This window comes from Syngnathus typhle, linkage group LG8 (assembly GCF_033458585.1).
Source record: "Syngnathus typhle isolate RoL2023-S1 ecotype Sweden linkage group LG8, RoL_Styp_1.0, whole genome shotgun sequence".
Taxonomy (NCBI): domain Eukaryota; kingdom Metazoa; phylum Chordata; class Actinopteri; order Syngnathiformes; family Syngnathidae; genus Syngnathus; species Syngnathus typhle.
The window spans coordinates 14,804,622-14,828,055 of record NC_083745.1 but is presented as its reverse complement, the minus strand read 5'-3'; the positions used below and the strand labels follow the sequence as shown (position 1 = coordinate 14,828,055).

The 23,434-nt window shown below is 45.8% G+C and overlaps 1 protein-coding gene across 8 annotated transcripts; it reads left to right on the top strand.

The window, feature by feature from the left end:
* The first annotated feature begins 17 nt into the window (after nucleotides 1-17).
* Nucleotides 18-7,859, top strand: LOC133158310 (lysophosphatidylserine lipase ABHD12-like). 8 transcript variants are annotated; one of them, XM_061285425.1, is made up of 15 exons: nucleotides 18-160; nucleotides 693-917; nucleotides 1,801-1,922; nucleotides 1,987-2,092; nucleotides 2,251-2,370; nucleotides 2,441-2,471; nucleotides 2,543-2,588; nucleotides 2,644-2,773; nucleotides 2,870-2,907; nucleotides 2,983-3,062; nucleotides 3,122-3,204; nucleotides 6,863-6,941; nucleotides 7,010-7,137; nucleotides 7,416-7,486; nucleotides 7,678-7,859. In XM_061285425.1, exons 2-14 carry the CDS (start codon nucleotides 790-792, stop codon nucleotides 7,435-7,437), a joined length of 1,113 nt encoding a protein of 370 aa, XP_061141409.1. In that variant the 5' UTR covers nucleotides 18-160; nucleotides 693-789; the 3' UTR covers nucleotides 7,438-7,486; nucleotides 7,678-7,859. The 8 variants fall into 8 exon arrangements, with proteins under 8 accessions (XP_061141409.1, XP_061141408.1, XP_061141412.1 ...); XM_061285424.1 differs by lacking the exon at nucleotides 7,416-7,486 and having other exon boundaries at nucleotides 789-917; XM_061285428.1 differs by lacking the exon at nucleotides 7,416-7,486 and having other exon boundaries at nucleotides 2,644-2,743.
* The last annotated feature ends 15,575 nt before the right edge of the window (nucleotides 7,860-23,434 follow it).

Genomic DNA, 23,434 nt, shown 5'->3' with positions numbered 1-23,434 from the left:
CAACTGGCGCCAAACAGGAGGCTTCCGGGGTTGTAGTCACATGATGCAACGGTGGCCCCTTAAAGACACACTTGGCAATTTCGGCATTTTCATCCGGACGGCGGTCGCAAAATTGATCAAGGATGCTGACCAACTTCTCCTTCGAAGTTTCTTAGCTAAGGTAAGACTTGTACGTGTACGCATCACGTCCGACGAATGCAACACAAAAGACAGCTCACAAATCGAGGCTGGTTTTTCTTCATTTATTTGCGGTCTTCTACCTTTGAAGGATAAGCCGTCATGCTAACAAGACGTCAACCATAAGCTTCTTAATTGTATTAACGTGATTAAGTGATTCAAACAATCGTCAAAAAAGTCGACTTGAGCATTCCCATTGATTGGAGCTCTTCAAGACATCCAAGTCCAAATAGCGAGGGGAGAAGGGTAGAAGTTTAGAACCCGAACGAGCCTAATGATGACTTGGCATATTTGCCATCCTATACTTGCCATCGCCTCATTAATCTCGGCTGATCGATTCTAACATGAACGGGGAGGCCTGAAGGCCTCGCAAGTACTCGAGTTTTACCCACGTTCACCGGACACAGTGAATGCGGTGCGGTGACGTGGTCACGAGGTGCGACGCGGCCGCCGCGATTGGTTGTCGCTCATCTGCTCCTCAACTGAGACTCGCCCCGGTATCCATCTCTGCACAGCCAAGACGCTCCGTCGGCCGGCCGCCCGGCGTCCGCCCAGACGCTCCCTAGCCCCCCCCCCCCGGCTTCCACCCCCGTCTGACGTTCATTTTGCAGCATGCGGAAGCGGAGAACGTCTGGGGAGCAAGAAGAACGAGACGACGCGCTTGAGAACGCCGCCGAGGAGACCTCGCGGCCCGCGGCGGATTCGGCGCTCGGCATGAAGATCTTCACCGGCTCGCGCAGGTGCCTTTTGCTTTATTGAATTAGTGGATGCTTGCTTTGCTTGGCCCTGCTCTGATTTCATCTTCAAATTGTGCGACAAGATCGTGGTTATGTAAAGGTCACGCATTCCATAGAACAAAAAGAAGTACCAAAAAGAAGAATGAGGTGAATCCAAGGTGGTCATGCGGGTTCACATTTGCACGCGGATGGCATGGCTGGATGGGCTCCAGCCGGAAGCTGGTCAGACTGGTTTGCTTTTTGGCTCAGCGGGTTGGACCAGCACAGAGCACGCAACACGCCCGCAGTCTCTCCATCTCATTCGCCACCTTTTGTCCAGCCGACAAGCTTGTGAACGTCCTATGACAAGTGAAATGGTCAAGGGCTTCTTTGGCACTTCTCTTCCTTATCACTTCATCAACACTGTGACTCTGTGTGTGTGTGTGTGTGTGTGTGTGTGTGTGTGTGTGTGTGTGTGTGCGTGTGCGCGTGTGCGCGTGTGTGTGTGCGCGTGTGTGTGTGCGCGTGTGTGCGTGCGCGTGCGTGCGCGTGTGTGCGTGCGTGTGTGCGTGTGCGCGCGTGTGTGTGCGCGCGTGTGTGTGCGCGCGCGTGTGGGTGGGTGTGTGTGGGTGGGTGTGTGTGTCTGGGTGTGTGTCCAGTCTTTCCTTCTCTTCTGTATTGTCAGAACAGCGTTGTAATAATGTGGTAGTGTTCATCAAAACGAGGCATTTCACATTTTTGCCGGGAAAATCAAACGAAGTTCACAAACAATTCACTTTTGGAGCACGTGGCCGCTTTTGGGCAAAATCTCAAGTATTTTCACTGCCGGCTGCTTCCTGAATCCCTGCTTGCTCTTTACTTTTCTGTGATTGTCCTTTGACCTTGGCTTTGTCTTGTGACTTGGCAGGGGCAGCGCCATGGCCAAGGCGAGGCGTGCGGGCCTGTGGCTGCTGCTGGTCTACCTGTGCGTGCCTTTGCTGGTCAAGCTGTGTCCATCTATTCAGGCCAAGCTGGTCTTCCTCAACTTTGGTAAGTCAGCCGCCGCCCTTGCCAAGGTCACGCTGGGTCACTCCCTGCCCTGTGGCCCTCTCAGTGAGGATCCCCTTCTTCCTGGACCTCAAACGACCTTCAGACGTGGGCCTCAACCACACGCTCAATTTCTACCTGCAGCCACAACAAGCTCTCAACATCGGAGTGTGGTAAGAATGCGCACACGCACGCACGCATCACTCGGGCACCAGCTTGAGGGTGTCGATCGCCTTTGTCTTTGGAACTGCGCATTTGCCGCATCATCCTGTGTGTGCGCGTGCATGTGCGTGTGGATGTACGCACATATGTGTGTGTGTGTGTGTGTCAGGCACACGGTTCCTGCAGGCATGTGGCAAGATGCCCAAGGCAAAAGTCAAGAATGGTTTGAATCTACACTGAGCTCTGCCCACCCAGCCATCCTCTATCTCCATGGAAACACAGGGACCAGGTTTCTCACACTCACACACGCAGTTTGGGCGCCGCGCTCAGGCTTCATGTCTTTATGTGTGCATACGCAGAGGCGGGGACCACCGCGTGGAGCTGTACAAGGTAAGTCTTACCTCGGAATTAGCTTTAGATAGAGTAACGGACGAGGCGACATTCGGCGCATCTCCTTTCAGGTCCTTAGCTCGTCGGGCTACCATGTGGTCGCCTTCGATTACCGAGGTGAGAAAAGCTGCTCGCGCCCTTTGAGCTTGGGCCCTCACGCCGCTTTGCGCAGGCTGGGGCGACTCTGATGGGTCGCCGTCGGAGGGCGGCATGACGGCGGATGCGCTCTTCGTGTATCGGTGGCTGAAGGAGAAGCGGGCTCAAGGCGGAGTGTACGTCTGGGGTCACTCGCTGGGAACTGGGTAAATCCAAGTGTTCTGGCAAGGAGCCCCGCCTCTTCTGGCTGGTCACAGCCGGAGGCGCGCCCTGGCTCACTCGTCCTCGCGTTTGCGTTGCAGCGTGGCCACCAACCTGGTCCGGCAGTTGTGTGACAGAGGTAATGCCGCAAAGCTGAAAATGAGCTTACCAGCTAGAAGCTGCTTGATGCGAGTTTGGCTGCGGCGCTTTGTAGGAAGTCCTCCAGATGCTTTGATCCTGGAGAGTCCTTTCACCAACATCCGCGAGGAGGCCAAGAGTCACCCCTTCGCCACGGTAACACCCATCTCGTGATTGCGCGTTCGGTGCGGGCGTGACGTCCGGCCTGTTGGCAGGTGTACCGGTACCTGCCTGGTTTTGACTGGTTCTTCCTGGATGCCATCACCGCCAACGACATTCGCTTCGCCAATGACGACAAGTCAGTCCTCTTTAACCTGCGTCTAATCATTTGCTCAAATTTCATGATTTGACCAATTGATGATGACGGCTGCAGTTCAAAGCGGTCGCTAAGAGCATCCTGTATGAGTATCTAATAGTGCAGTGTTTCCCAACCACTGTGCCGCGGCACACTGGTGTACCGTGAGAGATATTCGGCTGTGTCGTGGGAAATTGTCCAATATTAATTACGGAGCACATTGTAAATAGGATTGCCAAACCACTGGTTGGTTAGCGCAAGGCCCAGTCATCCACTTGCTAATCGCGCATGCATGGCTATTCAGAAAATCTTGAGATTTCATCTTGTGTTGGTCTGACCATTCTGCATCGGCACACATTTAGTTTGCTGCTGTGTGCTTTTAATAACCGTGACGCTCTGACGCCCGTGGTGCGTTTGCGTACTGATGGAAATCCCAGCATGTAGTTCAACCAGAGAACCTGGATTGTTCATTTTCAGCAACATAAAATACACAGTCAAGTCATGACACCTTGATTGTGATCACCACTCAGCTGCCATGCCAGAACAGCAGTGTCTTTAAACGTTACTTTGTTCTTATTGTCGCATAACTTATAGAGCTAGTCTAAAACAGCTAACAAAGTCAAGTTGATTATTTTGGATTTTAATCACAATCACTTTCTATAGTTTTTTCTTACTGGCTAAAACCTTTTTTAAAAACAATCCACTTTTGTTAAAAAAATACAGTTTAAAAAAATATAGTACCGTATTTATACCGTTATAAGGCGCACCTTCAATGAACGGCCCATTTTAAAACTTTGTCCGTATATAAGGCGCACCGTTCTATAAGGCGCATAAAATAGAAGCTTTACTGCAACAAACTGAGGTTGACTAGGGTTGCGGTATGCACCCACTAGCCAATAACCAACGAACCCTCTGTAAACAATCGCGTTTCTCAAACGATCTCCTATAAAATGATTGGAACTGACTAAAGTTCGATCTAACGCATTGGTACTACTTACCTATGTTTCCCTTCCATATCGATCCGTAGATTTACTCGAAACATTAACAGAGCAGCCTATTTTGACATGAAATAGCCTCGCGCGTATAGCAGCTATCGTTATAGCATTAGCCATCCGCAATTTCCTATGAGCCTCAGCTCGCAATCTCCCATGAGCCTCAGCAAAGTGTAAACAAACGCGTTTCTCAAACGATCTCCTATAAAATGATCAGAACTGACTAAAGTTCGATCTAACGCATTGGTACTACTTACCTATGTTTCCCTTCCATATCGATCTGTAGATTTACTCGAAACATGAACAGAGCAGCCTATTTTGACATGAAATAGCCTCGCGCGTATAGCAGCTATGGTTATAGCATTAGCCATCTGCAATTTCCCATGAGCCTCAGCTCGCAATCTCCCATGAGCCTCAGCAAAGTGTAAACAATCGCGTTTCTCAAACGATCTCCTATAAAATGATCAGAACTGACTAAAGTTTGATCTAACGCATTGGTACTACTTACTAGGGGTGTAACAATACATCGATACACATCGATTAATCGATATAATACTCTACGATTTATTGGCATCGATGCTAAACGTAAACATCGATTTATATCGCCGTGTTTGACCTCGGACATTAGACGCGACTTTATTTTGAAATCCAGTTCATTGTTGCTTGCTTCCTCTTTCCGGGAGCAGTGCGCCCGGCGTTGTTGTGTTGTGAGCAGAGCAGGCACGTGAAAGGGGAGTCGACAACTCATTCGTTTGGAAGCACTTTGGATTCCAAAGAAAAGATGGCTCAACCGACAAGACACTTGCAGTTTGTAAATCCTGCCATGCGGTGATAAAATATTCAGGGAGCACAAATCTCGCCGCACATTTAAAGAAAAAACACGACATCAAAGTTCAGTGTTAAAATAAGCACTTTGTATACTGCAATACTCTTGTAATTTCCTAAATAAAGAGTTTGCAGTACCTTGTTGATTTTGCGTATGAATTGTTATAAATCAGACTATTGTTCTATATTTTTTATTTAAGAAAAAAAAAATCGATCGTAGAGCACTATCGCGATATATCGTGATTGAATCGCAGCAGGCTTTCAGATATCGGCAAATATCGTATCGTAATTCTTTGTATCGATATTATATCATATCGTGACAAAACCCGCGATTTACACCCCTACTATATATACACATACGTATACAGGAATAGGATTTTATTTATATAGCACGTTCACAACGTCTTTCGTTATATAACTAATTTAATATAGAAGCTGGTGTAACGCCTAAAAGATTTTTGGTGGTGGTGTGCCTCGAGTTTTTTCCCAATAAAAAATGGTTGGAGAAACACCGCTCTAGTGCAGTGGTCCCCAACCTTTTTAGCACCACGAACTGGATTACTGTCAAGACAGTATTTTCACGGACTGGTGTTTGATGTCACGATTTTTGTGAAGAAAACTTCAAGAAAAAATCAAAATCAAATGTCGTCATCATTAAATCAAATAATCACCGACTGCACATTGTTTATGGATGTTTTCTTCGCAAAAATTGCCCGTGTTTAGACTACAATCCCTATTTCCAGCCAGCAGAAATGCGTTACCACTAGGGGTGTAACGATTCATCGATACACATCGCTTAATCGATATAATGCTCTACGATTTATTGGCATCGATGCTAAACGTAAACATCGGTTTATATCGCCGTGTTTGACTTCGGACATTAGACGCGACTTTATTTTGAAATCCAGTTCATAGTTGCTTGCTTCCTCTTTCCGGGAGCAGTGCGCGGCGTTGTTGTGTTGTGAGCAGAGCAGGCACGTGAAAGGGGAGTCGACAACTAGTACGCGGCTCCTGGGCTGGTGCTATGGCTAGTGTCCAAAAAGACGAGGAAATTTGCTCCCCTTTAGGCTTCAAGTCATTCGTTTGGAAGCACTTTGGATTCCAAAGAAAAGATGGCTCAACGGACAAGACACGTGCAGTTTGTAAATCCTGCCATGCGGTGATCAAATATTCAGGGAGCACAAATCTCGCCGCACATTTAAAGAAAAAACACGACATCAAAGTTCAGTGTTAAAGTAAGCACTTTGTATACTACAATACTCTTGTAATTTCCTAAATAAAGAGTTTGCAGTACCTTGTTGATTTTGCGTATGAATTGTTATAAATCAGGATATTGTTCTATATTTTTTATTTAAAAAAATATATATATATCGATCGTAGAGCACTATATCGTAAATGAATCGCAGCAGGCTTTAAGATATCGGCAAATATCGTATCGTAGTTCTTTGTATCGATATGATATTGTATCGTGACAAAACCCGCGATTTACACCCCTAGTTACCACATAAACACCACCATCCCAACACACCCTTCAACTCTTAGTTCCATAGGGGAATTCTGTATGCGAATACCACAGTACAACATAATAAACATGAATCCACTGTGTATTCTATCCAACTTTACTTTCAGCATCCTCATAACATTGTGCCAACAACATAACATGAGTAATGTTATGTACACGTCAGAAGTGTAAAATAATGCAAGTTATTTATTCTTTCTTGTATGGCCCGGTACCAAATCATCCGCGTGCCGGTCCGCAGCCCGGGTTGTTGGGGACCACTCTAGTGGGCTCGGGCAAAAGCGCATCTGCTGTCATCGGGTTCGCTTGCTTTGTTTTTGTTCAGCATCAACCATATCCGTTGTCCCGTCTTGATTCTGCACGCCGAGGACGACCACGTGGTTCCTTTCCACCTGGGCAAGAAGGTAGGAGAATGAGCGGCGCCCGCTGAGTCCTGCCCCGTGTCCAACGTGTGCCCTGTGTATGCCATCAGCTGTACGAGACGGCGGCCCGCTCCCGCAGCTTGAGCAGCCACAAAGTGAACTTTGTGGCCTTCCCGTCGTTGCTGGCCTACAGGCACAAGTTCATCTACAGGAGTCCCCGCCTGCCCAGCATCCTCAGGTAAAAAGCATTCAAAAAAATCAATCCAAACAAGAACAGCATTCTCATTTTATATAGTCCAGTGACTTTGGAGTTATTAAGAAACATCATATGTTTGGTTTTCCCTAAAAAATGAAATAAGGACTTTTCTTCTAAAATTTCGATTGTTTGAGTTAAAATGGGCTCCAAAAGTGATTTTTTTCCCAATCCCTACACCTTGTGTCTTTCCCCCAAATGTGCAAAACGAGTTGCACTGAAACATGAAATTTGTTGCATCCAACCCAAACAAATTGCTGCAGGAGAAAACACCAAATATCTTGATCTAGACGCATGAAAGCTGCTGCATTCAAGGCCGAAGCAGGAACTGTTGGTAAGGGAAATGTTTGGCATGAATGTGTCATCTTAAAATTTGAAACTTGGTGCATTTGACCATGAAATTTGGAGCCTTAACATTGATTTTGCTTTTTGGAAGTTGACTTTTGTCTTCCAGGGATTTCCTGTACATGCCCCCTCCCCAGCGAACAATGTTTTTTGTAAGTTGACTTCTTTTTTGTCTTCCAGGGATTTCCTGGACACGTCCCCTCGCAGCAAAGAGTGAACCCCCTCCCCCCCGTTGCACACTGTTGTCAATTAGTGCCGACGGCGACGCGTTGAGCTGCAGCCGACGTCACCGAGGTCATGTTTTAATATAATGATGCTGCTGGTGTTGCACTTGACCACTGAATAAAATGTTTGAAATCCGAGCAGTGACCCGCCACAATGCACATGTTCGTCTGCGGCTATCTCAGTCGTGGACCCAGGTTTCGGGGAGAAGGATTCAATTCACTTCGAGTTTGTCATCTTTATTTTTTTCCTGCTGCTTCCTGATACAAGCTTATTGGCGCCACTCCGAAAAAAAGAGTGACAAATGGAAAGTTCTCGTTTGGGTGGGAGGGGTTCAAACCAGTTCGGCCATTTGGACAGGTTCAACTTTTGGGCTCTCTCTAGCGGTCGACCACAAAAGGGCTTCCACCCCGAGTGACTTCTACTGGTTGGCGGAGTTTGTTGTTCTCTTTACCACCCGTTTGGTTGTTTTGCAACACGAGAGTGTTGATCATTTTGAGGTGTGCTGCCAATTCCATCGCTTTACAGATGTAGGGCGACCTCACCTTTAAAATACATGACTTTGAGGGAGTAAATTCTGTAGTCGCAGTCCAGTGCCTTGTAAATGTATAAAGCCCCCTTGAACTTTTTGACTTTTTGCCACATTTCAGGCTTCAAACAAAGATGCACGTTGTTTTTTTCTTTGAGGGGGTGGAAATTTGGAAAAGGTCAAGTGGGCCAAGTACTTTTGCAAGGCCACTTGGGGACTATTTATAACTCCCTCTCGTATATAAAAGACAGCTTCGAGTTCTTTTTGTTACTGATCTGTTTATCTTGACTTAACAGACCGTGAAAACTTATTAGCTGCATATATGTACAGGCGTGAGAAGTGGTTAGTAAGGCTTAAGAAACTTAACTATAACTTGGCTAGTCAACAGCTTAGAAAAAAATGGCTTTTCCTAGCGAAGATTTTCGCCGGTGGTCCGTTACTAAAACGGGTCCGTGTGAAACGACACAGAACAATGTTCCGCCTCATTGATCACCATTAATAGGTAAGAACAAAAATACTTTGAGCTGAAATACTGCCACAGATGCAGTTACACTCCCACCAAAAACATATTAACTGTACTGAATATGATTTTAAAATGACTACTGGATAGAAAAGGTAAACAAACCAACAACTTGGTCTTGGCTTCTTCCAGAATGGTCACCTCATTCTGCACCTGGAGTGAATGACAGAAAGAGGAAGAAAATTGAATCTTCAGCTTGCTTCTACCAGTGTCACCGTCTTATGGATGGGTCTTTCCAGGTGGACAGGTTTGGAGGAGCGCTTTCCCTTCGCATCAAGGGTGGAGTCACTGATGAGCAACTTGACCTTTCGTACCCTCCCATCCTTTCCTGGGTACACTTCAGTGACCTTTGCCATTTTCCACTGGTTACGCGGTGTAGTATCCTCTTGCAGGAGTACAACATCATCCACCCTTGCGTTCCTGTGACTTTTGGTCCACTTCTGTCTCTGCTGGAGGTTCAGGAGGTATTCCTTCTTCCATCTTGTCCAGAAGTGGTTGGCTAGTAGTTGAACTCGACGCCATCTCTTGGGGAGGTACAGATCATTGGCAAATTTCCCAGGAGGTGGAGCGAGGATTGTGCACTTCAAGGTCAGTATGTGGTTCGGCGTCGGGCTCTGGACTGGACGAATCACTGAGACAGTCAGTGGTCAGAGGTCTGCTGTTCACAACTGCCATGACTTCATACAGGAATGTTCTTAGAGAGGAGCAGTCATGCTGTGAGGATGACTCTTCTAGAATGGACGTCAAGACACTTCTGATGGTGCTGATTTGTCTTTTCCAGACACCACCCATGTGACTTGAAGCTGGGGTATTCATGATGAACTCACATCCCAGTTCCTTGAACTCTTCCTGATTCATCTCTTTCAAAGCTTCGGCAAACTCTCGTCTTGCCCCAACGAAGTTGGTTCCTTGATCACTTCTTAATTGGCGTACATTTCCACGAATAGCGATGAATGCATCTGTGGACAGGTCGTCGAGCATTTCAATGTGAATAGCTCTGGAACACATGCAGGTAAGTATCAATCCATAACGTTTAATTTTATAACACCATCAATCAATTATTCCTAGTAAATGTAACATTGCAATGTCTTAAATTCACAATTTTGCTTCTTCCAATTCCTGAAAGCATGTTCTGTTGTTTATTTTTCAAATTTCTCATGAGGGCTCGACGTTTCCCTTCTCTGATGGGGGGCCGGTGTCAGTTTGTAACAGAAAAAGTGTGACGATCGTAGGGGAGCTTAAATTTTTTTATTGTTTTCCAGAAAGCCACACATAACCAAATAACGGTTATTTAATAACCCTTTCCAGATTCTTTACAGAAAAAAGGTCAGGAAACAAATAATAACACTATTAATGGAATAAATAAGAACTAAATAACCCTCTCTGAGTTCTTCACAGAGAAAACAGGAAATAAATAATAACTAAATAACTCTCTCTGGGTTCTTCATAGAAAAAAAAGCCATGGAACATTAACTTTCTGTTGTGCCATGCACAATCTTAACAGATAAAAGTTCAGCTCAGTTGTCAGAGCAGAAACTCTCTGACACATATGAGCAGTCTCTTAAAGTTCTTGTGTTCCTTCCTTATAATCCTTTTGTAGGTTCCAGTAGGCTTGTAGACACCGCTGTCTTTTTTGTTAAAGTTTGCTAGTGCGTCATAGTCTGGAGTAAAATTTGTTGTGGCAATTCTTAGGCGAGATCCGAGGTGTTGGTCCGTTTACCTCGATCTGTGACGGGTTGATGTTGACGTTCATGTGGCTGAACGTCACGTCGCGTACGTCGAGCCAAATTGGCCACTCTCTTTTAAACGTTCGGCACTGTGTCCACCTTGCTTTTCCTTGGGCGACTCATTTTAATGGAAGGATTCCAGAGGAAGGTTTGTGGGTGGCTTTAGCGCAAAACTGCATCTGAAAGCTCAGCGCGCGAATTACAAGAATGCTGTCGTCACAGTCCACGCTCTAAATTTGGGACCGATACAAATAGAGCGCGAGTGCGCCATATCCGTACTACTGAGTACGTACACGCACTTGTTTGTGTGCACCGAGCTTTCTGACACGGCTTCCGGTAGTAAATGCGCAGGCGAGCGTTTCCCCATCTACTGGGGAAACGCAGTCATTGCAGGCAAAATGACAAAAAAAAAAAGAGTTTAATACAATTTGTTCAGGGATGGCGGGACGGATTAAACGGTCCCGTGGGCCGTATCCGGCCCGCGGGCCGTAGTTTGGTGACCACTGGCTTACAGCGATGGTCGAATGAAGTCTGACTCTCGCTTCCCACAAGAGCATCTTTATTAAGAGAAAAAGGGTGGGGGTGACAGTGGACTGAATAAACAAGTTAAAGCTGTTGACCTCTAGATTAGCAGAGCAGGGGATGTTTTACGACATTGTGTAGGATGGGACAAGCTAAGTTATTTATTACCGGTTACATACATTCCAACATAATCACAGATCAAGATACCGTCTTTTTCCGTGTATAGTGCGCCCCCATGTATAGTACGCACCCTAAGAATGGCATGCTGATGCTGGAAAAAAGCTTGTACCCATGTCACAATAATCGACCAGCGCGGTGCAGTTGGGCGGTCAGCGGCGCGCTATGGTTGAGCGTTCTTTCTCGCACTCTCTCTCTCACTCTCTCTCGCTCTCGCACACACGCGCACACACGCACACGCGCACACACGCAAACCGGATATCATACGGAGGCCGCCATTACAGATGCACAGAACGGATGCGCAAGACACGTCAGCAATATAAAGAGCGAGAGTTCAGTTCTCTACCTAAATCCGTATTACAGGTAATATTTTATTTCACAACACTTTGCCTTGTTCCTTTCTTCTCTGCTGTTCACTTCAAACACGCTCCATGCGACCGCAATGCTCTCGTATCAGACGCTTGCTCGATCACCTGCTCGTTTGCTGTCCCGTGCGCGCACGGAGCGCGGTGGTGCGTTTACGGGCAGTCGGAGAAATCAACGCCAACAAAAAAAATTACATCCAGCCTAGTTAAGACCATACCAAAGACTATAAAAATGGGACCCATTGCCTCCCTGCGTGTGTGACGATCATTGGGACTTAAAAAAAAAAAAAAAAAAATTAAATTTTTTTTTTTAAAAATTCATAAAAATTGGGTGCGTATTATACATGGGTACAAGCTTTTTTCCAGCATCAGCAGGCCATTTTTAGGGGTGCGTACTATACATGGGGGCGCACTATACACGGAAAAAAACGGTACATGTGTTTTATCCAAGAAAACAAGAACCACGAATGCATTCACGACAACTGCTCTCCAGGAGGGAACTGGATGGGAGCTTTGGACATCACCGCTGTGTGCCAGGATGGGAGAGCCATTTCAAGGCGTAAGGGCTCTCCTGCCGACATGGCTGTACCATTGGACGGGACCTACTTCATTCGGAACGGATCGTGGCTTTATTTATATTTTTTATTGATAGCATTCTGGTCGCCTAAGGCAGAGGGACCGTGTGAGACTTTTCCTGCATATTAACATCGGCCAGCAGATTTTTAGATCACACAATAAGTTTGAACTGGAGTATTGAGGGAAAACCTCATCTTCACTGGAAGTTGTTGCTATCATTGGTTGTTGTTTTTGTCGTGTTTCACCCTACACGTTCCCCGACCCGTTCGCTGTCGTCTCAGTTTTTTATTGATCTTTTTTGTTATTGTTGTTATTATTTTTACTATTCTTCTTTATATTTTCTTTCTTGTGTTTGGTTGATCGGGTTCACATAATCATATGATAAAACAGGAGGGATATGTCAGGGTTTTCCAAACTATCTTGATCTGTGATTATGTTGGAATGTATGTAACCGGTAATAAATAACTTAGCTTGTCCCATCCTACACAATGTCGTAAAACATCCCCTGCTCTGCCAATCTAGAGGTCAACAGCTTTAACTTGTTTATTCAATTCACTGTCACCCCCACCCTTTTTCTCTTAATAAAGATGCTCTTGTGGGAAGCGAGAGTCAGACTTCATTCGACCATCGCTGTAAGCACAGCGACGAGTGAACTCTGGTGTCTAAAACGACTAACTTGTCTCCGAGTGGTTCTTGCAAAATAAGTTAGAGTGAGCACCACTCTAACAGTCTCCATCCGGTCTTCCGAGAGGTCCGCCATTCTTTGTTGCTCAGTGCATCTCCTGAACTTCCGGCACTTGGTGCACTTGTAGATGTGGGAAGATACTGCTTTACTGCAGCGTAGTATCCATATGCCATTGGATCGGAGGGCATTCATGGTCATCCCTCGTCCCTGGTGAAGCACTCTCTCATGATAATGCTTGACAAGTAACATCGATACATGATTGTCCTTTGGAAGGGTCGCTGGATGTTTCACTTGTGGATGTAAGGTGGCATGAGTTAAGCAGCCTCCAACTCTGAGAACACCTTGGTCATCCAAGAAGGGACCCAACCGATGCAACTTACTGGCCTTGCCCTTGACTGGTGTCTCCTTGTGACTCTGGAGTAGCGTTATTTCTTGCGAGAAAGCTGCTTCCTGAACCATCTTGATTATGGTCAGGTCAGCTTCTCTCCTTTCCTCCGAACTGGTAGCTTCACAGGACCTTGGCTGGAGACCTTTAACTTCCTTCATATGGCGTTTGAGTCTGGCGATAGTTTTCACCATTCTGGACCAAACAGAGAACTTGTGCAATCGATTCAGCACCGACCTGACTTCTTTCGCCTGGGTGTCGAGAACCTGGACTTTCTTAAATTCTGGGTCGTCGCTTGCAATCCCTCCCACCTTGACTTCTCCACTTGGTAACTCCTTCTGCCAAAGACGATCTGGGCCTGTGAACCAGTTGGAGGATAGTAGCTGCTCTGCTGTGAGACCTCTTGAGGCGTGGTCGGCTAGATTGTCTTCTGAAGCCACATAGTACCTCCATTGTGTAGACTGTGCTTTGCTTGATGCGTTCTACACGGTTTGCTACAAATACATGAAATTTTCTGGCTTCGTTGCTGATGTATCCGAGGACAACCTTTGAATCAGACCAAAAGATTTCTTGTAGGCATTCCAATTCCAACTCCTTCTTGAGCATGTCACTGGTGCGGATAGCTACAACAAGTCTTGGTATGGTTATGACCTTAGTTGGGGCAACTCTTGACTTTCCCATTACCAAGGAACAGTGAACTTCACCTGTTGTACTCACAGCTCTGAGGTATGAACACGCTCCATAGCCTGATACACTGGCATCGGAGAAATGGTGTAACTCGTAGCGTTGGACCTTGAAGCTTGATGAAACATAACATCTCGGAATCTTCACCCCAGCCAAATTTTGCAGGTCTTGGAGCCAGCTTTCCCACAGAGGTCGTAAATCATCGGGTAAGGTGTCATCCCAGCTAAGCTTGTCACGACACATCTGCTGCAGGGTCTGCTTTCCCACCAGGATGAATGGTGCCACAAATCCCAGTGGGTCGTATATGGAAGCAACCGTGGACAAGACTCCTCTTCGGGTAAGTGGGTTCTGCTTGACGGTCACTCTGAACTGGAACTCATCAGAAGCTACGCACCACTCTACACCGAGTGCTCTTTCCATGTGCAGTTCACCGAGGGGCCATGTCCTTGTCTTTGACAGCTTCTACACATTCTTCCTTTGGGATTGTAGCTAGGACTTCTTTGCTGTTAGAGACAAACCTATGCAGCCGGAGTTTGCCTGTGCTGCAAAGCTCTCTAGCTTCTTTCACCAGTTGCATTGCTTGGTCTTCCGATGCTACGCTTGACAGTCCGACATCAACGTAGAAGTTCCGTTGGAAGAACTTTTTGGTGTCTTCACCGAAATGCCCTCGTCCTTCAATGGCGATGTGCTTTAGTCCGTAATTGGCACAACCAGGTGACGAAGCGGCACCAAACAAGTGGACTTTCATCCGATAGATGGAAGGTTGGTCTTCAAGATTCCCATTCTCCCACCAAAGGAATCATAGGTAATCTTGGTCTTCTGCCTTGACGTGGAACTGGTGGAACATGCGTTCTATGTCACACATGATTGCCACCGGACCTCTTCGATAGCGATACAGAACTCCCACCAAAGCGTTTGCCAACTCGGGACCAGTCAGGAGATGGTCATTCAAGGATGTGCCCTGGTACTTGGCAGAGCAATCAAACACGTATCTTCTCAGGCTTTTGAGGGTGATACACACCATTTCGGTTTCTTTGTGTCTTGACATGTTTGACAATAAAGCAGACTTTGACTTTGATGTGGGATGTACCAAGCTGGGGTTTTGTGAATGTCTTCCTCTGGGACCATTTCTGCATCACCACGGCTAATGGTCTCGTCCATGAAGGTCTTGTAATCTTCGTAATATTGATGATTTATTTTCATTTTCCTTTCAAGGCACTTCAGACGTTGAATAGCACAGATCTTGTTGTCAGGTAAATTAGGCCTTTCCTTTTTGAATGGCAGCGGCATTTCATAATATCCGTCGCTCTTTAACTTGATGCCCGTTTCCATTTCTGACAGGAATTTTAAATCCTCTTGAGAGATGGAACTGGCCTCTGATGATATTTCAATGAAGTCAGACTCCAGCATCTTCATGACATCTGCAGGTAAGATAACCTTTTTTAATCTGTGTTCTACAGACATAGTGAACTTCACTTGTGAGGTCTGATGAGGACGGTAGCCCTGGCATCACTTGCTTCGCTATCACTTGGTGACTCATTCCAATTGCATCTCCAAAGTTGAGACAGGGGTTACCATATCCCACCACACTCCAGCCCAAGTCTGTTTTCTGTGCAAATGGCTGATACTCTTCCCCAGGCACCACTTGTCTTGGTACAGTTGAGCACAGTTGTAGCCGATTAACAGGCCGACATCACAGCTTTGCAGAAGAGCAATCTTATCAGCGATGTGTTCAAGATGAGGCCATGCCTTTGCCGTCTCTGGTGTGGGAATATGGTCTCTGTTTGCAGAAATAAACTCTCTTGAGTACGTCACTGGCAGAGGAATAAGCTTGTCCGAATAAAATCCTCGTAATTGTAGACCAGTCAGTTTCTGGCAGGACACGACTGTGTTTCTCGAAGCCAGTGTTGAGAGCTTTAACTGAACTGGTGCACTCTTTGTGTTGAGAGCCTTTACCGCCTCCTCGAGGACAAAGGTTGTGTCACTTTGTGTGTCAAGGAGTGCATACACAAGGACTTCACAATTTGGCTCACTTACAGATGACAGCCACACTGGAATTATTGTGGAAATATGCGTGTCCACGGTATTCTGTACAACTCTATTTGTTGTTGCCTCATTTGATGGTGTTTCTGCCTTCTCTTGTGGCTGTTCATTTTCCTTCTCTTTGGGCTTGTCACTGTACCTTGATCCATAAGGCTTTGTTGACATTCTTTCTTCCTTGGTGCGATCATCATGAAGGCAAGTTGGATGTCCTTTCTCATAAGTATCACGTGTTTCTTTCTCCACAGTCCTTGGAGCACAACTTCCTTTCTTGAAGAAACTTGACTCGTTCTAAGATTGTCTTCTGCATGAACCTTCGGCACCTTTGAAGACTGTGTCCGACCTTGTCACAGAAGATACAGTTTGTGGGGACGGCTTTCCCATCTGAGCTGGTTGCAAAGACCTTTGCTCCAGGACCTCTGATCTTTGAGCCCTTCTCCAAAACTCTTTCCGGTTTCAGAGCATGGAGAGATGTAATAGGACTGCATGTAATTTTGGCTTCACGCGTGACTGAAGCGTACAAACTGACTGAAACATGTGAGCTCCCCCCACGTACTTGCGAATATATCTTTTCTTCTGCAGGAATATGCTTTCTCTCAACGAGCGTCTGAAAGGACACCTTCCAGTCATTGAACCTCAGTGGGTCACCATTGAACACTGTGGGTTCAGGTACAGGAATGCGACTCGCACTGATGGATTCTGCTAGTGCTCTGACAAGAGCTGATGTGCTGTCCTCAACTCTGTCTTTTTGCCTTGTTGGAGAACATTGTAATTCTAGTATTGGTGGAGAACGGTTCTGTGGCGAACTAGTTCGAGACTTAATTTCTCTCTTCACAGAGACACGACGATGTAGAAGCTCATTTATTTCTTCATCTGAGCAGTTGCCCTTAGACACGTGACCTGATCCTTCACTCTCGTCATATACTTGTTGTCGTGCCTTGGCAGCGTTTAGCTTCTTAATAGTCTTCAGTCGCTCTAGTTCTCGGCGTCTACCACTCTTTGTCTCTCTGCATTTTCAGCCTCTTGTTTGGCTTTTAACTCAGCAGCTTCAGCTTCCAGTTTCTGAAGCTCCTCAATACGACGTTCTTGTTCCAGCATTACCTCTAAGGCAGCTTCGTTAGCGGCAACCTCAGCAGCTGCACCTTTCCTGCTTGCAGAGGAGGATTTAGTGTGGTGAGAGGTAGTACTTGTCTCATGTGAGGCTACGGACAGCCTATCATCAAGTATTTGTTTTTCAGGCCTTTGATCTTTAGCCTTTTTGTCTAGAACAGGGGTCGGCAACCTTGTTTACTCAAAGACCCATTTGGGACTGCCCCCCAATGAAAAGAAAGCACCCGGAGCCACAACCCATTTTGACATCATTATATATATTATGCATCAGTGCAAGCCGGGGCTTCTTCATTTTCATGCCGTTTTTTTCTTTCGGTCTTGCGCGAAGGTGCTTGCGCTATTTTATGTGCGCGATGTTATCCATTCACCGTTTGCCTCCCGGACCCGGATGTTGTTTTAGCAATCAGCGAACGGCGTGGGTGATGTTCGATGTTTTTTCCTGTGGGCGCGCGCCCTTACTGAAAAAATTCCTGGCTACGCCTCTGTTCCAGGGGAAGGTTTGTGGGTGGCTTTAGCGTAAAACTGTATCTGAAAGCTCAGCGCGCAAATTACAAGAATGCTGTCGTCACAGCCCACGCTCTAAATTCGAGACTAATACAAATAGAGCGCGAGTGCGCCATGTCTGTACTACTGAGTACGTACACGCACTTGTGAGTGTGCACCGAGCTTTCTGACACGGCTTCCGGTAGTAAATGCGCAGGCGAGCGGTTCCCCATCTACTGGGGAAACGCAGTCATTGCAGGCAAAATGATCAAAAAAAATGTTTAATAATACAATTTATTCAGGGTTGGTGGGCCGGATTAAACGGTCCCGTGGGCCGGATGTGGCCCGCGGGCCGTAGTTTGTCCATCCCTGTTGTAGCGTCTCCACAAAGCGCTTGTTTGGCCACTTTAATTGCATCTTTCCACTTGTCATAGCACACACTGAAACGATGTGCATCTCTTCTTAATTGCTCACCGTGCAGTTCTTGACCCTGTTCTGTCCTATTGCGGACTCTTTGGCCTAGTCGTGGCTCTTCTGAGGTAGTCGGATTGCTGACCAATGTACCATCAGTCACTTGTATCTGCGAGTCTGCGCCCTGCACACTTTCATGCTTTCTGCCATTCTCAGACATCTTACTTGGTTTATGTTGCTCACTGCTGTCTTCTGAAGCAGTAAGTTCTCACTATAACTCCCTCTCGTATATAAAAGACCGCTTCGAGTTCTTTTTGTTACTGATCTGTTTATCTTGATTTGACAGACCGTGAGAACTTATTAGCTGCATATACAGGAGTGAGAGGTGGTTAGTAAGGCTTAAGAAACTTAACTATAACTTGGCTAGTCAACAGCTTAGAAAAAAATGGCTTTTCCTAGCGGAGATTTTCGCCGGTGGTCCGTTATTAAAACGGGTCCGTGTGAAACGACACAGACCAATGTTCCACCTCATTGATCACCATTAATAGGTAAGAACAAAAATACTTTGAGCTGAAATACTGCCACAGATGCAGTTACACTATTTGTGTCACCAAGGAGAATTCCCAAACATCTCAGATGGCATTTGACTATGATGACAAGTATTGAGAAAGTCTTTGAATACATGATTGACAATGATTATTTTTAGAGAGTATCGCGGCAGATGCGAGTGTATCAATCTGGCTAATTTAGGGAGCATCTATGGAGGTAGATTGGGGTCAGAAGTTTTAGACTTGAAAAAACAAAAATTATACTCGAAAAAAAAAAACTTGAATCTGAAAATAAACTTGCTGATCTTAAAACTTGAAAACTAAAACAATGTATTCAAAATAAAAAGTTTGATTTTGACACTGCTCTTTGAAAGCAGCGCGAACACATTGAGCTAACGCACTAACATGCCATGACCACTGGCCTGGTGGTAGAATGTCCGCCCTGAGACTGGAAGGTTGTGGTTCAAACCCCGGTTGGGTCATACCAAAGACTATAAAAATGGGCCTCCCTGATTGGCACTCAGCATTAAGGGTTGGAATTGGGGGGTTAGATCACCAAATGATTCCTGAGCGCGGCACCGCTGCTGCTCACTGCTCCCCTCTCCCCCAGGGGATGGATAAAAATCACACAGGGATGGGTTAAATGCAGAGGTCAAATTTCACCACACCCAGATGTGTGTGTGACGATCATTGGGACTTTAACTTAACTTTAACACAGGCAAACCTCTTCACTTGAATAAGGCTACTGCGGTCTGGGCTGTAGGAGTGCATGGGATGCGAAAAACACCCACAGTAGCCTGAGCCAATTGTATCTGTACTCTGTGTGACTGTTTAGTACAGTGTTGGCCAACCCGCGGCTCGCGAGCCGCATGTGGCTCTTTTACGTTCATATCAACATTTGTGTTTATTTTTCGTGCGTATTTTCTTCGCTTGCGTTCAATATGGTATTTTGGTCAAACGCGCATGCGCATGAGGTAAAATCCCGCAAAGGAGGAGGGACAAACAGAGCGATTGGTTTTGCTGGCTTTTTAATGAATGTCGACTGTGACTACGGGGCCCATTTAGGTCCAGAAAAGCTGACAAGACGCTTGCCAAAATGGCAAGGAAAAAATTCACAGCTAAACGAATATATGACAATGAACGCAGGACGTTTTTAACAGAGTTAAAGTTGTTTTTTGTTGAACGCTATGGCAAGCCATTCTGCCTGATATGTCGGACGTCATTGGCGCATTTAAAAGCTTCAAATGGTCAGCGGCACTTCAGCTCACTTCATGCCAATATCGATAAGGACTTTGCAAAAGGGACTGAATTTCGCAAGCACAAGTTTGGAGACTTTGAAAAGTCAGGCAGAAAAATAGGTACAGTTTTTCAAAAAAATTACGAAGCACTCAGAGACTGTCACACTTGCATTGTTTCAACTGGCTTGGAACATTGCACGGGTTAAAAAGCCATACAATGAAGTGGAGTTCGTTAAAATATGCCTCAGTGACGTTATTGAAATCTTGTCTCCTGAAAACGACAAACTAAAACGAATGGTCTGTCCCGCCACACATAGTAAGTGAAAAAACTTATGTTTTTGTTTGTGGGATTAGTTGAACTGAGAGTTTGTCTGTGTGAGACAATGCACACAATGTTCATTGTTGAAAATGTGGTCTTTGGTCTGTGGTTTTAGTACTGTAGGAGTCAATTTGTCATTATCATGTTGGTGCGTGACAATGTCACACAATAAATTTGGCTGAGCAGAAGGGTGTGTGTGTGTGTGTGTGTCTGCGTGCGTGTGTGTGTGTGTGCGTGCGCATGCGTGTGTGTGTGTGTGTGGGGGGGGGGGGTGTTCATGTGTGCTCATGTGTATGATGTGGCTCTTTGCAATGACACAGTAAAAATGTGGCTCTTGGTCTCTGACTGGTTGGCCACCCCTGGTTTAGTAGCTCTCGACCCCATAGAGAGCATGACGCCGCGCTGCTTTCAAAGAGCCGTTGCAAAATCGGGCATAATAGTTCTTAAAATGTGGCTAAATCGATCGCCCTTAAATGTCTTTTTGTGCTCAGTCCTGTCAGAAATGGGTATTTAAATATAGATTTGTCACAGGCATCAATTCTAAGGCTGCCAATGTCATGACTATACGTATATAGGCGTCAAGTTTAATTTGTTTTAGTTCCTACGTTCCCCGAAAGTGCTGTCTCTGGGGAGTGGTTCCAAGCCTTCCAGTTCAGCTGTAATTTGTGATTCAACTCCCCGCTCAGCTAGTACCACGCACCCACGCCAGATTCGGGTGAAAAGGATGCAACTCGCAAAGAAGATTTGAACCTGAAAAAAAGGAAGCAAATCTGTAAAAATAAGAGTTGAACCTGAAAAAAAAGGTGGATCTGAAAATACATATAAAACATGCAACTGAAAAAAAGACCTCAAATCTTGAAAAATAAATTGAGGTTGTTAGAGTGGTGCTCACTCTAACTTATTTTGCAAGAACCACTTGGAGACAAGTTAGTCGTTTTGGGCACCTGCAGGCGGAGAGTCCATTCGTCACTGTGCGTACAACAATGATCGAATGACGTCTGACTCTCGCTTCCCACAAGACCATCTTTATTAGGAGAAAAAGGGTGGGGGTGACAGTGGACTGAATAGACAAGTAAAAAAGGCCCTTGACCTCTAGATTAGCAGGGCAGGGGATGTTTTACGACATTGTGTAGGATGGAACAAGCTAGGTTATTTATTACTGGTTACACACCAACATAAGCATAAAACTAATCTACCAAGGTTATTCATTACTGGTTACATACATTCCAACATAATCATATGATCAAGATAGTTTTGGAAAACCCTGACATCTCCCTCCTGTTTTATCATACGATTATGTGAACCAGATCAATAAAACATAAGTAAGAAAATATAAAGAAGAATAGTAAAAACAATAATAAAAAAAATCAATAAAAAAAACTGAGATGACAGCGAATGGGCTGGGGAGCGTGTAGGGTGAAACATGACAAAAACAACAAACAATGATAGCAACAACTTCCAGTGAAGATGAGGACTTTCCTCAATACTCCAGATTAAACTTATTGTGTGGTCTAAAAACCTGCTGGCCGATGTTAATACGCAGGAAAAGTCTCACACGGTCCCTCTGCCTTAGGCGACCAGAATGCTATCAATAAGAAAATATAAATAAAGTCACGATCCGTTCCGAATGAAGTAGGACCCGTCCAATGGTACAGCCATGTTGGCAGGAGAGCCCTTACACCTTGAAATGGCTCTCCCATCCTGGCACACAGCGGTGATGTCCAAAGCTCCCATCCAGTACCCTCCTGGAGAGCAGTTGTCGTGAATGCATCCGTGGGTCTTGTTTTCTTGGATGAAACACGTGTAGTCCATTCCAGCTAGCGTCCTGGATTAGGCCACTTGTGGCATCTGTCTTCCTCCAACAGTCACATTGGGATTAATCCAAAATAGTTTGATCACAGATTCATTCCTGCGAGTCCAGGGCGGTAGGGGTAGCGTCACTGTCCGACAGCACGGTGTTGATATCAATCTCCTCCCATGGATGCCATACATTTCGCTTCAGTCTTCAGTGACATTCAGTGCTCTGGCCTCCAAGTGAACTTGTGTGGAGCAAGGGGAGTTTTTGGAAACACAGATAACATCCCTCCTGTGTGTGCGCTCTCACAGTGACCGTCACATACCGGTACCAAGCGTTGGTTTCGTATGGGTTTCTGGGGTCTCATGACCAGTCCTCAAAGTTCTCATCGTGTGACCATCGTGTCCCACGGTCAACATTATCACTTGGTCTGTTCAGATGTGTCCATAGACTATAGCATGCTCCAACCACAACGCAGCAGAGGATCCACCTGGCATGTGGAGCCCCGTTGCTACCAAGATGACTGGAACACCGAGACATCCCCCCGCCTAGCGGAGTTGGGATCGTTGTTCGCAGACTTTGTCACCGTCCCGAAATGAGGGGTCCAGCACTCCTTGTAGCTTGTATTGGCTAAGGTAACTCCAGCTGGGTCGTTCAGCGATCTTCACTGCGGAGGGGGGTAGTCAGCAAGACTTGGAATGGTCCCTCCCACCATGGCTGGCCCAGTTCCTTCTTTTGATGACCTTGATGTAGACCCAGTCTCCTGGATTGATGGGGTTGTCGACCTGTGAGGAGGAAAGATCAGGCGGCAGTAAATTTGCATTTGACACATCCTTCAGCCTGAGGGCCCTGATCATGCTACCTATGTTCTTCATCTGCTTTTTGCAACTCTTGTAGTCAATTGTAATGCCCTTTTTAACGAGGCAGATAGGAGTGTTTGAAAGAAGAGTTTGAGCACTTCCTAATGATTCCTCCTAACCAAAGACCGTTCATGACAGGGGCTTTCCCATTTATTGCCTCCTGTCTTAAAGGATATTCCCTTATCCATGCCGTCTTCTTCCTAACACTTTCGCACACACACAGGGTGTGCACATAAACGCACACACACCGAGCGCGCACCCAAGGCTCAGACAAACGACAACAGCCTGACACAACTTTACAGAGATTACGCACGAACACAGAACACAGACAAAGGGATTCTATACATCTCTCATGTAGCTCCTTTTGATAGAACCTCCTATTGGTAACTGTATAGCGGACTGTTCTGCATATAATCCCTTACTCAACTCCCTTGCTTCTACTTTTCCATGTCGGTGCAGTCGTAAGTGATCCCTATTGCAGTCATTGTCTTGTTAACTGTCGCCTTGTGCGACTCCTATGCATGATTGTGTGAAAGTCAAAAATTGAACGTATCCAACATTCTGACCACCCAAACTCCACCGTGGTGCAACGAACTTACTATTTTATTGAGTAGGTACATTGAGCAACCTAGCTTCCTCTTGACTGAATTCACTTTAGTCCAAGTGTCCTATTCTAAAATTTATCTAACTCAATTTCTACTTCTTATGCCTGATGAGCCAAAACATCAGATCTCGCTCTTG